Consider the following 16453-nt stretch of genomic DNA (forward strand, 5'->3'; position numbering starts at 1 on the left):
GAAAAGGGCGCAGTTTTCTCATGCTAAACTCAGTCTACTGTTTTTAGTAAATTGGGTTTAGTGTGAGAAACCTTGGGTGGTTGCATGTGAACGCCCATGCACCACCCTTGCTACGCTCCCATTGTGCAACGTAATGCGAAGCAGCGCAATGCGCTGCTTCGCATAATTTTTACGTTATTTTCCGCACTAAACAGGTTTAGCGCTGGAAAGTTAATTGAGAAAAAAAGATTTTGCTCCGTTTTGCGTCACTTTGGTGTTCCCTACACTAGTTACCAAAGCATTGTAAATTCAGTCCTTATCCCAGGAATCAGTGCTGCCATAGCCTCATGCTACGCCCCAGATCGCCACCCATCTTCATATGACAGTCCGCCTATCCTTCGAATCCTCAGCTGCTATCCTCCCATAGCGCACATCGTGCCTCTTTAAAACTTTTTTACCTCTTACAATCTCAAAGTGGAATATACAAGGCGTTAAAACTGGTCACTGCATTCTAAGAGGGAATGCAGAGAATATTTGGTAAAGGCACAGAATGACTATGGGCACACAATATTTATTTCAAATTCAAAGCTGAAACTTGGCTGATAGCTTGTAAGCTATGTACATCTACAACCGTAATTTCATCCAGAACATACATTTTATGCAAAGTTCATTGGACTCCCAGCAAACTCCACAAAACAGATCTTTTAGATAAGACAGCCCCTTGACATTATATAGGTGATACAGGTACACTCCATCCTTCTTTGATTTTATACACGTGCAAATTCATCAATAGCACATTGGACGCCATCCAACAAATTAGACTGATAAGGACTACTTTTATCCTACCGCTAGTGTTACTCTGCAATGGTATATAATCACACAAGAGATGTTAGATACAGTCTGTAAGGCAGCCTTGAAAACACCACCAATCGGCAAAAGATGGTGAATAAAATCACAAACTTATCAGGGAGCACTCTTTCGTTTCGCAGTGCGATGTGATGCAATCAACAGAAAATAAGTGTTGCAACGCTGAAATTATAATTTCAAGAAATGGTCTGTAATCCAATAATGGAAGGTGTTGAAGTCAAAGCAAAGAAAATGTTCTCGCATGAATAAATTAAGAGCTGTTTCACAGTCCATCATATTCGTTACCTGTTATTCAAACAGGAAACATTATGATCAGAGTAAATTCAGATATTACCAGCGCAAAATAAAGGACACTTAACAGAAAGATATTATGGTTAATAAAGGTTCTACATGAAGGAACGCACCAAACAAACCACAAGTACTGTACATAGATCTGCATGTCTTCGTTGCAATGGGGTGAAGAAAATGTACCAATGGTATTCTTGCATATTTCACTGAAGGGGGGGGGGACAGCAATTTTTATTGATGTCCTGAATTTGTTGCTGTCCAAGCCAGTAAGAAAGACATGACGCATGATGGGTAAAAAAACATTTGAGACAGGGGGTTGGGTGGGGGGTTTGATCTAGGTTCTGTGTTTTGATCAGTTATTTGATCAGTGATTACTCATGCTTGATACTTTTTCTAACATTACTCAGTAGGCTCTACCCCTCTTTTTTGATCTGCGCTATCACAATCAACACTACTCCATCCATAACACAGAGTCATTTTGGTGTAACAATTATAGCTCACCCTTGTGGATATGCGAGAGAATTCAGCAACACACATATTTATCTCCCAATATGTATGCTTCTATGTTAGACAGGAAATTCTACTTAAAACAGTAACCAATTGCTACCCACCACTTACATACTCAAGATGACTGCAAATAGCATTTCTGACAATCCCAACATAATCTCCCTAAACGTGAAAGGACTAATCATGGATTACTTAGCAAAAACTAAAGGAGACATTTTTCTCCTCCAAGAATCCAAATTATGTGAACAAGACGCTGAATTCCTTAGAAATTATTGGATCTCACACGTGGCATCCTCCCCAACAACCCAAAAGAAAAACGGAGTAATAACTTTAATCTCAAGAACATTCCAATATCACTCTTGAGTCATTCACCCCTGATGTGAAGGGTAGATGCCTGATCACAAACGTACATAGGGGAGAGGACTCATTTCACGTCCTAAATATATACAGCCCAAACACAGACAACACTTCTTTTTGGGAAAATGTATCTAATACAATCACTCACCCGCCCCAAGAGGACCTCATTGTATTAGGCAGAGACTTCAATCTCCCCCTAGAATCTGCCCTACATCGCCAATCCACTTGCAAATACCGACCACCGACATCTCATAATATACTTAAAAAAATATGCTCAATATATCAACTTAAAGATCCCTGGCATCTACAACACCCTGACTCCAGATATTACACATTCTATTCAGCCCCTCACCACTCATACACACGAGTAAACTACATTTTTATCTCTGGTGCTTACACCCATCTGATTGATCATACTAACATATTTTGGATCAATCCTGCATCCATACTCTCTTAGAAGGTAGTCCTGCAAAACTAACAACTAGACTATGGCGCTTTAACAATGAAGTACTACCAAACCCTGAAGACAAAAAAAAAAGAAATTGAAGAAACAATCACAAACCATTTCAGAGACAATGACCTTCAAGATACTAATATACATACCCTGTTGGACGCCCTCAAGGCAACCCTGAGGTGTCCTTATAGAAATAAAAACTAAAATCAGCAAAGCAAACAACGCAAGACTATTATCGTTAGAACATGGAATAACACAATTGGAATTGTCACATACCAACTTCCTAGACAGTAACACACTTTCCCAACTTACACAGAAGAAATATGAATATAACAAGATCCTGAGTCAAAGAGCAGGAGTGTGGATAAATAAATTAAAGAATTGGGATGATTTATAAAATTGGCACATAGCACTTGAAAATCCTTAATGAAGAAAGTAAGCATAACAGATGTAGGCTTGGTAAATATTGGAATAAGTAGTGCTTTTTTAATTGCACAAACTAATTAAGCAGGTCTAATCCATGACTATTATTTAATATTATGTTAATAGAGTATTCCAGCAAGGCATGTTGCACTTTGTTGTTTGCTATGCACTAATTGTATTGTGGAATAACCTACAATGTGTAAATAGGAAATTGAAGGCGTAATGGGCCTATTAATTGCAATAAGATTTTACAAAATGTTACAACTGCAAATCAGTGTAGTTAAAACCAGTATCTACCTGCAGCTATGAATTTATATGAAATCTTTAACGGTATTTTAAGATTTTTTTTTAAGGGATATCTGTTTATGATGTGTTATATGGTAATGAAATAGAGCATCACATTTTACGTTTTAATTACCTGAACAATAAAGTATCCATAAAGTAAAGATGAATACATTTAAAGGACTCAAATTATGTGAAGCTAACAAAGCTGGAAAGATGCTAGCCTCTTACCTCAAACATAAACAAAACCAAAACAGAATCACAACAATTAAGGATTCCAAAAACCTAACCCATACTAACCCAGAGAAGATACTATATACCTTCACAAATTGTTATGATTCCTTACATCAGAACAACCAAACCTTTGACTCACATACATGTAAAAGCTATTTAGAAACAAATAAAGTCCCACAACTATCACAAACAGGCAAATTGGCTCACAGTAAGCCAATATCCTCCACCGAAGTGTCAAAAGCAATTAAAACAGTAAAGGAAAGAAAGCCCCTGGCCCAGACGGCTTAATTGCCAAATGGTATACTCCTTCTCCAACCTACTACAACCAACCATGCTATCCCTATTCAACCACATTGCTAATTCAAGCATAGTCATGGGCACGATGGCTGAAGCTAACATTATTGTGATTCCCTAGGACGGAAAAGACCGAACACTGCCAAAAAATTACAGGCAGATCTCTTTGATGAATCTAGATTGCAAAATATATGTGAAGACCTTGGCTACAAGACTTAATGAATACCCTCACATTTTATAAGCAATTCCCAACAAGGTTTTCTAAAAAAACGTATGTAAAAAAAAAAAAACACACGTCTCTGATACCATGTCCTCGATAATGTGAAAAAATCACCCTTATCCTCAGTAGCAATAACATTAGACACAGAAATAACGTTTGGCAGAGTATTTTGGGCTTTTCTAAAACACTGCATGGAATCTTTTAACCTCAGTGAGACACTTTCATAAAAATGGTCATGGCTCTCTACAAAAACCCATCCGCACGTATCTTCATTAATGGCTCCCTATCACACCCACTTAACCTACAACAAAGTGTGAGGCAAGGATGCCCACTTTTCCCATCTCTATTTCTTCTAGCACTGGAACCCCTTCTACTAGACCTAAAACAAAACTCCGAAATCACAGGAATCGATTTTAAAGACAAATATGTTTAACTGGCCGCCTACGCAGATGACATCTTTATAATCACAGAAAACCTAGGCCCCTCCATTCAAGCTCTCATGACCCCTATAGAACTCTACTCCGAACACTCAGGATAGGATATAAACTAAACAGAGATTGATCGGAGGTGAAACCTCTAATTCTTCACTGCACAAATGATGTTCTAGGTATATCTGGAATATCCTGGCAGACCGGACATATAAAATATCTGGGTATCGAGTTTGGAGCAGACCTAATAGATACCATTAAACATAATGAAAATATTACTCTCCAGAAGACAAAAAAAAGTTATTGGACAAATGGTCTCCTAAATGTATTACTTGTTGGGGAAGAACAGAAACTATAAAAAATTATGATCACTCCTATAATCAATTATATCATCAGCACACTCCCTCTTCTTTTATCCGAGGACTTCCACCAAAAACTAGACAAATAGATCTCTGAATCCATATGGCAAGACAAAAAAGCTAGAATAGCCTTGAAAAACTCAGGCTACACAACTCACTAGGTAATGTTAACCTGGCCAACTTCAGATGTTACCAATCTGCTTTTCTCGAAAAATAGGGTTCATAATGAAACCACCCCCAAGTAACTATACGCTAGTATGGTTAGAAATTGAAAGGTCTTTTCTAAACAACCTACACCCATTAACCTTGGTAACAACCAACACAAAACACCTTGATGGATCCAAATGAATATTCAAGAATACAAAAAGCTCCCTCCTACAAATAGATAAGAAACTATCTTCAAGTTCAGGACTCTCTAACTTAGCTTCACTCTGGAAAACCCCAAACATTATTTATAATGGCAAAACTATGTACTACCAAACATGGATAGACAAGGGCATCTTCTTCCCTCATCAGCTTGGCTACACATTTCAACCCATAACCTTCTCCAACCTACAAACAGTATACCACCTAGATAAAGTGGAGTTTTATAACTTCCTTAAAATCAAGGCTGTCATTTCGAAATCTAAGAACCATAAAAACACATCATCTGACCCAATCTTACATTGAAACTCAACAACTCTGGCCACCAAGTATCCGACTTGTGCAAACTTTTACGCCCAAAAACTTTGCCATTAAACAGATATGAAAATTTTGGGGAAAACACTCTTCTAAGCACATAAGACTCGTCCCATATCTGGAAATCAGTAATAACTCAGACAATTTCCTCTGTACTCTCACAAACTAACTACTGGTTTATACACAGAACATTTTGGAGCCCATCTCAACTACACATTAAAACTTTTAGATGATCCCACCTGCTGGAATTGTAATGAAGAGGTAGGAGATCTTGCTCACCTTATCCTCCATTGCAACTTTCCCATTTCTGGAATAAGGTTTTTTCATTCGACTCAATTGCCATCCCAAAAAAGAACTTGCATTCCTTATTAAAGGATTCCTCAACACTAACCAACAACCCTTCAGACATCCGCAACCAAAATAGTTCTATCCAACTAGAAAAGCACGCACAAAGCCTCCTTTAACTGCTGGATCAACTGGATTTCACACATTCGATGCAAACACAATAGTGCCCTCCAACACTCGCCATGGAAGACTCCTTCTAACCCCATTTGGGATACACTGTACAACTACATTGCCACCAAAAAATCTCCTTAGATACATCCATATACAGTCATCTCTCGTTACCAAAACCTACCAATGATCATCTGTAAATAGTTCTAGGCTACTACCATTGTTATGGCTCACCTCTCTCACTCTCAACAATTATCACTGTTTGTTGCCGGGCAAATCACAAACCCTTTAAGTCTCAGCACACCAGATACCACTCTCAACCCACACAAGGGACTAAAACCTGGTTTAACGCACACATGCTATAAAGATCTTTTTTACACCAGATTGCTGCCATACTCTTGCACTTGACTCGTATTACTTGTTAAAACATCTGTCTAATGAGTATGTATTATTGTTTTCAAAACCATTGAGCTTCTCTGTTCCTCACGTCAGTAAACTTGTACTGCCTATCACAAAAATATCCTCATTAGAATTACAGATGACTCTCTGCAGGTAATGCACCAGGTCAGTAAGTAAGTTATACAGTAGTACTCCCCACAGTAACACTCGCACCATGTCAGATTGTTCCACAACCCTGACTCAGTATTCTCAACCCCTTTTCCCTAACTTCTCTTACCCCTTTGATTTATTTTGTATGTGCCTATGTTCCCTGTACATAATGTTATGCTGGGTTTTATGTATGATTTGGTTTCATGTATTATTTTATACATGCTAAAATTCAATAAAAAACTTTGAAATAAAAAATAGCATTTGGGTTCGTTCTGTCACTGGCTATGTTTTTTGAGTGGTCCATACAGTTACACCATTCACATTTTTATCGTACCACTCAAGAAATCATGCCAAGAGGTGGGGACCTATAAATTATGTATCCATGAGTCAAAGTTAGTAGCTCTGTAGGACATCTAAAGAGCAAACAATCAAATATCTTTCCAAGGGAGATATCCACAGCATTCTCAAAACATGTTTGAAGGCCAAAGAAGCAGGGCTCCTGGGGCCCACTTACCTTCTGCCCCGCTTTCTGGGGCCGGATACTCTTAGGCCTTTCCAGCTGACCATAGGACACTTTCACAATAACATGCATTTGAGAGTTCATAGAGGAGGGAGCAAACAAGTGAGTTGACAACAGGTGAGAGATCTTGGAGATAGGTATCACAATACTGTGTCCAGCCCGTTACTGATACTTTATGTGATGGCTTTAGCCACCTGCACTAGTGGTGGGATGCCATGACATGGGATTGAGTTAGATCTGCCCCAGCTGGAGTAGGAGATTCTCCACCTGCCTAATCAGACAAACATCTACACATGTTGGAGGTCAAACAAAAAATCAGGGCCTAATTATACTGTGGACACTGCAGTGATTTTTGCTCAGAACCGCTTTGCCACACTATGCAGCTCTATTTAAATTTCCTCGGAGAATATTTCCTTCATATTTGTTGAGGAAAAACATTTTATGAATGGTTACCCTTACTAGGGATGTCCGGGTAACTACAACTGTCAGGAAGGTTTTATTGTTTTTTCTTTTTTGCAATTCTGTTTGTCCGAGGCTGAATGTTCAGCATCTGACTTTTGATTTGAGTGTCTTCTGTTCATGATTAATTGTGTGACCTTTTACGCTATTTACAAATGCAGTACCACACAATGTTGTCAGTCTTTTACAAGTGAGCCCGAAGCTATTGAACGTTTGACTGCGAAGTACTGAATCCTCACTTTAAGGCTTGTCCATTTTTTTTTTCTTTACAGACACAGAATTCCACAGGAACAGTGGTGGCTGAAGCTCAGGCCACTGATGAAAATTCTGGCCAAATACAAAACTAGCTATGATGTTTCAGATTCTGGACAGCTGGAACACGTGCAAAGACCAAAAACAGCAGACAATGGAGCCATCTGAACCTGCAGTAATATCAGTTAAAGTCGTTCACTGACATACTGTAGTATGTGTATTATTATGCATTAGGACATATTGATGACTGCTTTGTTTCGTAGCTTTTAAATTATTGTACCAGCACTTTAGTGTCCAAACAATTTCCTTGCTGGATAGTTTAACCTGGGAAGGAGGATCTAGTGCAGACAGACACATATTGATTCCTGTTGTCCAAAATATATTTTTTATTTACACAGAGTGAAAGACACATAAATGAAAATAGGACTACTTGGGCTCTATTGAGCAAGGGGAGTTGAATTTTAGTTCACATTCACTTAGATTTTGGAATCAAACGTTTCGCAAGGCACACAAATACACAGGTGGGAACTAAGCTAACAAGTAATAAATAAATAAAAATCCCCCAAAACATAATAGGAGCCAGATGACAACCGTGCTTCTTTGTGGCACCAGCAAGATAAATACATTCAGACTCCTAAAATGTGACGTGAACCAGACCTTGAACTGCTTGATTAATATGGAAGTCGTTAGGTTTGCGAAATATCTGTTCTCTAATATGGAAAATGTAAACTAATGGTGAATTAAAACACAATCTCTGCTTGCTCAGTGGATCCCTTGATGTGCACTTTGTGTAGTAAGTTAATAAATACATCTATTGCACTTTGTATCAGAGATTGTTTCTCCATATATATGTAAAACATTTGTTTGGTTGTGTCACGTAATAAAATATATTTGTGTAAAGTGCGTGAAATAAAGGTACTGTCGCAAACTACTGTAAAGTGTCATTTTTAACTAGTCAAGGGTTGCCTGTTGGTCCCTCTTTTGTTTTCTCTTTATATTTTTGACCTCCCCGAGAAATTAAATTCAGTGAAGGGGGATGCCCCTAAAATTGGTACAATGCCCATTGGCTCCTTACTATATGCAGATGATGTTGCAATTTTTGATTTAACTCCCATTGGTTTGCAGCGTCGTCTGGATGTTTTAACTAAATATGCGGAGGACCATTGTTTGAAAATCAACATTGCTAAAAGCAAAATTTTAGTCTTTCGCAAGAAAGGTTTTCCAACAAAGAAAGGGTATAAGTGGCTGTTGAGGCACGAAGATCTTGAATTGGTCAATACGTATCTGTATCTGGGAAAGGTTTTCTCAAAAAATGGGCGTGATTCAGAGCACATTAAAAGGTGTGTTGGCAAGGCCGCCTCCCAGGCCGGAGCTCTAAATAGATTTTATAAGACCTGTGGGGGACGCCATTTTAATCATGTTCTGTCAGTATTTAAGGTTAAAATCCCCCCGACATTAACTTATGCTGCAGAAGTCTTGGATAGGAATTACTGGCTCTCTTTTGACAAGGCTGAAGGCCGGTTTTTCCGTCAAATTTGTAGTTTAAATTCCTTGGCTGCCCCACATGTTCTTCGTCTGGAATTTCATTTAGTTTCTTCTTATATTTTGTCCCTGGCAGCGGTTCTGAGGTGGGGGAACTCCCTTTTTTGCGGGGATGAGGGCACCCTAAGGGCCGCCTTGAAGTTGGAAATATTCGCAAAATTAAAAGATAAATCAGCTTTTTTTAGATCATTTGCCAACGCAAACTATTTATTTGGGCTTAATTTAAATTGTGATTTACCCATGCCAAAGCCTGTATTGAAGTCATTTCTAAAGAAGTCAATAAGCACGATTAGTACGGCAAGAGATATGACTTTAAGTCATCCCAAAGCCCGTAATGGGGTGATCTGTGCGAGTGCGATGGGGAGCAGACCTCAGTCCTTTAAGAACTAACTTACTGCCCTTGAGAGAAGTAACGGGCACTTGGGAAAAAATTCCCAGAGAAGAGAGAATCTGTGAACTTTGTTGTTCCCAAATACAGGATCTTAATCATATGTTATTTGTGTGCCCAGAACTTCTAAGGGCAAGGCGAATGTTTTTGAGACCCTTATTTATTAAATGTAATATTCGTTCTGCTCAGGAGGCACGATCTTTTGTGTTGTCCCCTCCAAATGAAATTACTTGTTATAGAATATTTCAATTTTTTAAAACATTTCTGGATATTTATTAAGAATTGTATTTGTTATAAAGTATGTCTTTTTTATTGTATTGGTGTATTTTTGTGGACCTCCATTGGGAGTTCCGTAACAAATAAACTAATTGAATTGAATTGAAACTAGTCAAGGGCATCAGTGGAAAACCATCATGTTGCTTCAATTGGGGCATTACAGTAGCATTTCTAATTGAAATTGGACACGTTAAAATTGACAGAATTACAAGCGAATCAAATTTGCAGTTGACAAGTTGCGTCATTAAGCATGCACTTTTCCCACGCTAGTGGTCTTCGGTAGCCCCCTGTAAGCCTCCAGTTAGGCTTTAACATCAGTCAAAATGTTGCATTCAGCTCTGAATCTCTCTGATTGCCAATGGATTGTCTAGACTGAACACAACTATAAAGAAACACTGTCTGATACAGCGTCGCATTTCGTGATTTATAATTTTACCAAGATTATCAGGTTCATAAAAAATAGTGGTAATGAAAATGTCTATCTAATATAGAGCCTCATTAGGAGAGGGCATTACTGGGACATCCACCAAAAGAAGGCGGTTTTCTCGCCAACCCTTTCTTTCTTCCCCACCTGTGGTGAGTTACAATGTTTCCAGTTGTGCTGCTGAGTGTCCGCTGGTGAAGCTGGTATCAGAAGGGCTGCAAAAGTAAGGGTGGTTCCTGCCCAGGAACTCTGTAACTATGGGTTCTGAAACAGAGGAAAGCCCCAGTTCACTGGTAGAAAACTCCCAGTGTGTGGTATGTTATTCCTGAAGGTGGCCATGCTTTGGGAGTTCTACAGACAGTCACGTTAATCCAGAAGATGGATTGTGCTTTTGGGTTTTCTTATAGGTGGTATATTTAGCAATTCCTTGTGAGGTGTCAGGAGTTTGATGGTCCTTGCATGTTCAGACTGGGGCAGATGAGGCCCACATGCGAAGATAAACTCCACGGCCTGGTACAACTTTCCAGAGTCGATTAAGAAACGTTCACCTGAGAACATGCTGGGAGAGGGAGTAGTGCTTAATTTCCAAATGCAAATTAGAGACTTGTTTGACCCCATAATGCAATGGCTGCTTGAGCCCTTCAAGCAAGGAGATGGATTCACAGTGCAATAGGTTCTCCAGGGTATGGTACCAGAATGCCCCTTGATCCCTTGGAGACTGGCACATGTTCGCTGGACCTAAATAAAGGGACCCTATTGAAACAACATTTTAAGTCTTGGGAACAATGGTCATGCAACCATGAATTTTCCTCTTCCCTGGTAAATATACACGAAATACTTTGGGCCACTAAAGCCACATTCAAATTTTGAGTTATTCAAGGGGTGGTTTGCACTCTCTTACTGACCAGAAAGGGGGCTGAATACCATGCGTAGTTTCTCAATCCTATTAATCTCCTAACTCATATGCTTGATTACCAAACTCCAGGTACCTTGAGGGGTTAAGAGGGTTCTTATGCCATTGTACAACAGATATATACTGGATTGCATAGAGGATAGGCATGTAATCTCCTCTAACTGATGGTGACACAAAGTGCATGTCTTAAATCCAGATTATTGCAACATTAGTAAGGTCATCTGAAAGAAAAAAAAGTAAATAAAACATATTTGAAAGAAAGAACAAGGTGCCATGATGTGAATCGTTGAATACAAGGTCAGTGGGTTCCACTGCAGTCTAGTAACACAAAGAAGGGCATAGAACAATAAAACGACTCAAGTATGCAGTACCTAGGCTGTTGTGAAGCTTTTATCATTAGGCATTTGAGATTTCCACACTAGTGGTCTTCAGTGGCCCATGGTATGCCGCCAGATATGCTTTAAAGTCTCCCAAAAGTGTCCACAGCTACGACTGCCAAAAGCCAGTCCTAATCCAAAGTAAACTCACACCACTTGCTTAGGGACTGTGAATGTGACATCCAAATAGAGTTACTGAATAAGATGCCTTTTAGTCTCTTACTTACAAGAATGGGGATGTAGTACTATGCCTGGTCTCCCAATACTCTTACTGCGCTCTCACTCCCATTCCGGATTACAAAATGTATATACTGCAGTACAGCACACAGACATACACAGGATCATGCATCGGTTTGACAGATCAGCTCCTCAGCCCACTGGTGACACTCTGTGAAAGTCTGAAATTCAGAGTGTTGTAGCATAAACTAGCTAATCTGCAAGAAGAGTAAAAAGTGAACAACACACACATCTGAAAGAGAAAAGGCCAGGTCATATGATCTGAGTCACTAAAAGCCAAAGTAGTAGGCTTTGATCTAGTCCAATGTCACAAAAAGGGGGCTGGTGTGGAAGCACTCTTGCAGAGGGAAAGGGGCCAGGGTACCGGGCATGCAGCACTCTAACAGCTATAGGAGCAGTTTCCAGTCCTTTTCATATGTAGCAATATACCTACACTTTGTGAATAGAAGAAAGTCAAATGATGTGACACGGGCATGCAGCCAGGGGCCTGGGCAAATGATAAGAAGAGCTGGCATATGATGTGATGGTAGGATTGCACCATGATGACGACTGGCATATTATGTGCGAAATGATGTAAAAGACCAGCATAAGACCATTGGCATTGCCCCATGAAAACAGTAACTGACATAAGCTGTCTGGTCAGGAGGTATATCACAATAACTGGTTTCTCATACGTGGCTTAGCCACAAGATGGCAAAGATTCGTATATGGGGGTTGTCCATCAACCCAGGCACATGATGCCAAAGACTGGTTTATAGCGGGAAGACCAGGCTCATGATAGCAAGGATTAGCAACTGATGATTGGCCCAGACACACAATGACAACGAGCATTTGCAATGTAATAGGTCTCGCATTTGCGAGACTTTAAGCTATTGGCATGTAAATGACAATGCTTTTTTATTTATCTGTTTTGAACACTAACACATCAATAAAAGGCATTGTAATTTACAATACCAATAGCTCAAACTCTAGTAAATACGAGACCTATTTCACTTCAAAGAAGCAGCCACATCTGTCCCGGAGCTTGGCGCTCTGAATGGTGCAGGAAAGCATTTTGTACCTGCAGTAGGATAAACTCATTAAAGAAAATTGTGCTTACAGACTAAATAAGACATACTGTGTAACAACAGAAGTAAAAGGGCCAGCCCTCAAGGGAGGTTACAAATGAAGACAAGGCGGTACTAACAACAATATTAACGAATCAGTAGCCAGAATTTACAAACGATAATGACAAAAGCCAATGAAATATCTGGGCATAGCTAAAGTCCATACTCTGAACAGCATGCCTCACAGAGCAGCACATGCACTTCCCAGGCTCGACCTAAAAAAGGATCATGTGATATGAGTCAGATGTTGCCCAAGCCTCCTATGTCTGTGTGGATAAGACAAAGGTAGGCATTACATGTCTAATCTAGTGCCTGATGGCAAAGTCTGCCATAAGAATGAGTCGGCCTTGGCATTTGATTGGAAACATTGGTTTTGTGAAGGATTAGCTGGCGCTTTGTTGGATATCAGGAGTAGGCTCGGTACAGAATGGAAAAGACAGGTATATAATGATGGATGCCAGGAAACATGTTCGCAAAATCACTTGATGCAAAAATCTAGTATATCATGGGTACTGACTTGCAAACACTGTGGTGTGCATGAGGCAGGCGCGGGCAGAACACACTAAGGCTACTAAATGATATTGATACGTGTGCAAGTGAGGATAAACCAGGATTTGAAGGGGGATGATCCTCGAAAGGGAAAGACTGGCATTCGATGAGGATACTTGGGCACATGAGGGCAAAGACTAACATATGATGGAGGGCATAGACATGAGATGGCAATGGCTGTAAGCCAATGTGGAAAAATAAGCACATATTGGCAAAGACTGGCTTGTGTTAATTAAAAATGTATTTGGGGAAATGTGGATTTTTTTTAGTTTGAAAAACATATGGCCTAAAACTTTCCGGAGGGTTGGTCTCTGACGCTCCCTTCATTCCCTGGGTAGCGATGTATGAGAAGCTATGCACTAGCTCAAAAGAGAAGGTATAGGGTTGATTCAGGGCACAGAAAACGTAATTATCACAGTTATAATTAAGACGTGTATGATCAGTCAGTTTTACGAATAGGCAAACCCTTGATGTTTGCATAATATAGGACTATATTTGTTACAGAAATGATGATCAATGTTAAGTACACAAAACACAAGAAATTGTAATGCAGCACAATGGTGATACTTCTATGGCCCCTGGCTGTAAACTCCTCATACTTTTCACGACTACTAAACCGATCATGAAAAAGGGCAATACAGTTACAATACGGATGGAATCGTTCACAAAGAGGGTAATGAGTGTTCATTTCTAGACGTTGAAATCCAGTCACAAGGAATCCCTCAGAGGGGTTTCTGGGAAGGGCACCATGTGCCTTCTTCAAATAATACATTGTGGTGCAATGGGTGCATTTGATAATGTACAAGATCCAGAGGTGGTTTTAGTTGAGGACCTTTCTATGATACCCATAGGCACGTCCTGGAAACAAAGCATAGGGGAGCTGTGATGTGGATGTCACTGGATTTGTGGTTACTACCCATTTTCCACCTTGCAGCTGCCATGCTCACCCACAAAGATGATGGGATGACTCCTATTTATGTCAATGCAAGATTGTGTGTACTAAGAGACTTGTGATATTAACTACATCTGTGTAAGGGATGTAGGGATGAGATCCATTCTCATGTAGCACTGCACTAATATATTACACCACAACACTTTGTGTATTGTTTCCTGAGTGCTAACTTGCCTTAATCTCCCCCTAGTTGACAATTTACTATAGGTAGGCATTACAATACGCACACAATTTAAAACTTCAATATGAGTGTTCTCATGGAGCGAGAGAAAACAGCAGAAGAATTATTCAAAAACTTGAAAATGGGCAGTAGCGTAGGACAGGTTGTAAGTGGTGGAAAGAGGGACTTAAAGACGAATTCATAAGATTGGAAAATACATCAAACTAAATGGAATACCAAAGGGTCTTAGATCACAAGCAATAACATTTTATGAGGACTTAGATGTGGATTTGTTATCAGTATGGGAAAAAGAACTAATCTCGAGCTCAACAAGATTAATGGAGATATTAATAGACAACTGTAACAGGAAAGTCTCCAGATTTCTGACAGAGATTCAAACTTTGGAAGATGAGATTAGAACATGAATTTGGTTGAAGCCACTAATAATAAGTATGAGATTATGAACACGATTCTAGAGAGACACCAAAATGATGTGAAATAGTGTGAGGAAATGAGATGGATGAGGTTGATTACTGCAAATGCAGTGAATTTTCTTTTGTAAAACACTTTGACCACCTGATTAGAAATTATGAAGCATGTGTCATCTCTTGTCAGTCATAGGCTAACTTCATTAAGTCCTGATCAGAGAAGTGACGGGTAGTCATGTACAGGTGGGGGCACATCAAATCCAAAACTCTTTTTACAGGAAGTGGAAAGGATAAGGAGGGGCAATCGAGTTGAGGGCCCAAGACAAAACAAATCAAGAAAACCAAAAGGGGCAAGAGAGGTGGCAGAAAAAGGAAGCGAATGGAGGGCCATGAATACGAGGTCATGTGACAAGAAAAAGTAAGAGCAGCAGAATCAGGGGTCCTAATATTGCACTTATCTGAAGAGACTTTGAGTCGAGATATAATTATTTTATTACGAAAGGGACTGGGTTTCTGCCCGAGCACAGGGGGAGACGTATATAATCTAAAAATTGACTTGTTTAAATATGTACGACAATTGAAGTTAAAAACATTCTTTGCCTTTAATCCGAAAATTAATAAAACTTATATTGAGCAAGAGACTAATGTGCTATTAAATTATCTCTATATACAAGACATACATGACACAGTTGCTCTTATTTCTATATGGATATGGAGGGTGGCCCAGTCACCACAGCCAGATTAATAGGGCATCTGAATGTACAGACTGATGTCAGCATAGATAGTAGACTGAGAAACCAAGCATGTTGGACACCACAGTAACCCAGTGGTTACCAATATCGACATGTTTTCTAAACTACTCAATGGAGACCTGGACAAATGAATAATGGAAAAAGTATGGAGAAGGAGCATACAGAATGCTAACTTAAGCATAGGGGAACGTGTTGCGCTTAAGACACTACAAGCTAGCAGCGACCTAATTATTAGAGAGACGGACAAAGGTGGTAATAATGTCCTAATGGATCGCCTAGACTATAATCATAAAATGTATTCACAACTCAGTCATGCTTCCTGCTACAGGCCATTGGAGTGTAATCCAATGTTTGATTTGACTAAAAAAATCAAAACTAAGTTAAAACAGTGGAAAGGCAACTGTCTTCTGACCTCTGACGAATATCACATATAGAATGTCCTAGATATCCTTGTCTATATACACTCCCAAGATTTATTAAGAATATGATTTTCCATCAGGGAGCCCTATTGTATCAGGTATTGGGGGTCCAACAGAAAGACTTTCCGAATATGTGGACCTATTTTTACAACCATTTGTGGAGAATCTACCTTCGCACACTCGCAACTCTAATTATGTGTTAAACCTTTTGAAGGATATTCAATAGGAGTCAGGGATGTGGATGGTAACTTTAGATGTGGTATCTCTCTATACCAGCATTTTGCATGAAAGGGGAACAACTGCACTTAACTGCATACTGAACACCAG

The 16453-nt window shown here is 39.4% G+C and overlaps 1 protein-coding gene across 4 annotated transcripts in view; it reads left to right on the forward strand.

Annotated features, from left to right (window-relative positions):
- PFKP (phosphofructokinase, platelet) overlaps nt 1-8531 on the forward strand; it is a 332348-nt gene extending 323817 nt beyond the window's left edge. For all 4 annotated transcript variants that reach the window (XM_086941516.1, XM_086941517.1, XM_086941518.1 and 1 more), the window contains one exon: nt 7624-8531. In XM_086941516.1, the coding sequence (XP_086797642.1) occupies nt 7624-7771 (148 nt within the window). In that variant the 3' untranslated portion in view covers nt 7772-8531. The remainder of the gene's footprint in view (nt 1-7623) is intronic.
- Nucleotides 8532-16453: the final 7922 nt, after the last annotated feature.

The sequence above is a fragment of the Lissotriton vulgaris genome, chromosome 10 (assembly GCF_964263255.1).
Source record: "Lissotriton vulgaris chromosome 10, aLisVul1.2, whole genome shotgun sequence".
NCBI classification, from domain to species: domain Eukaryota; kingdom Metazoa; phylum Chordata; class Amphibia; order Caudata; family Salamandridae; genus Lissotriton; species Lissotriton vulgaris.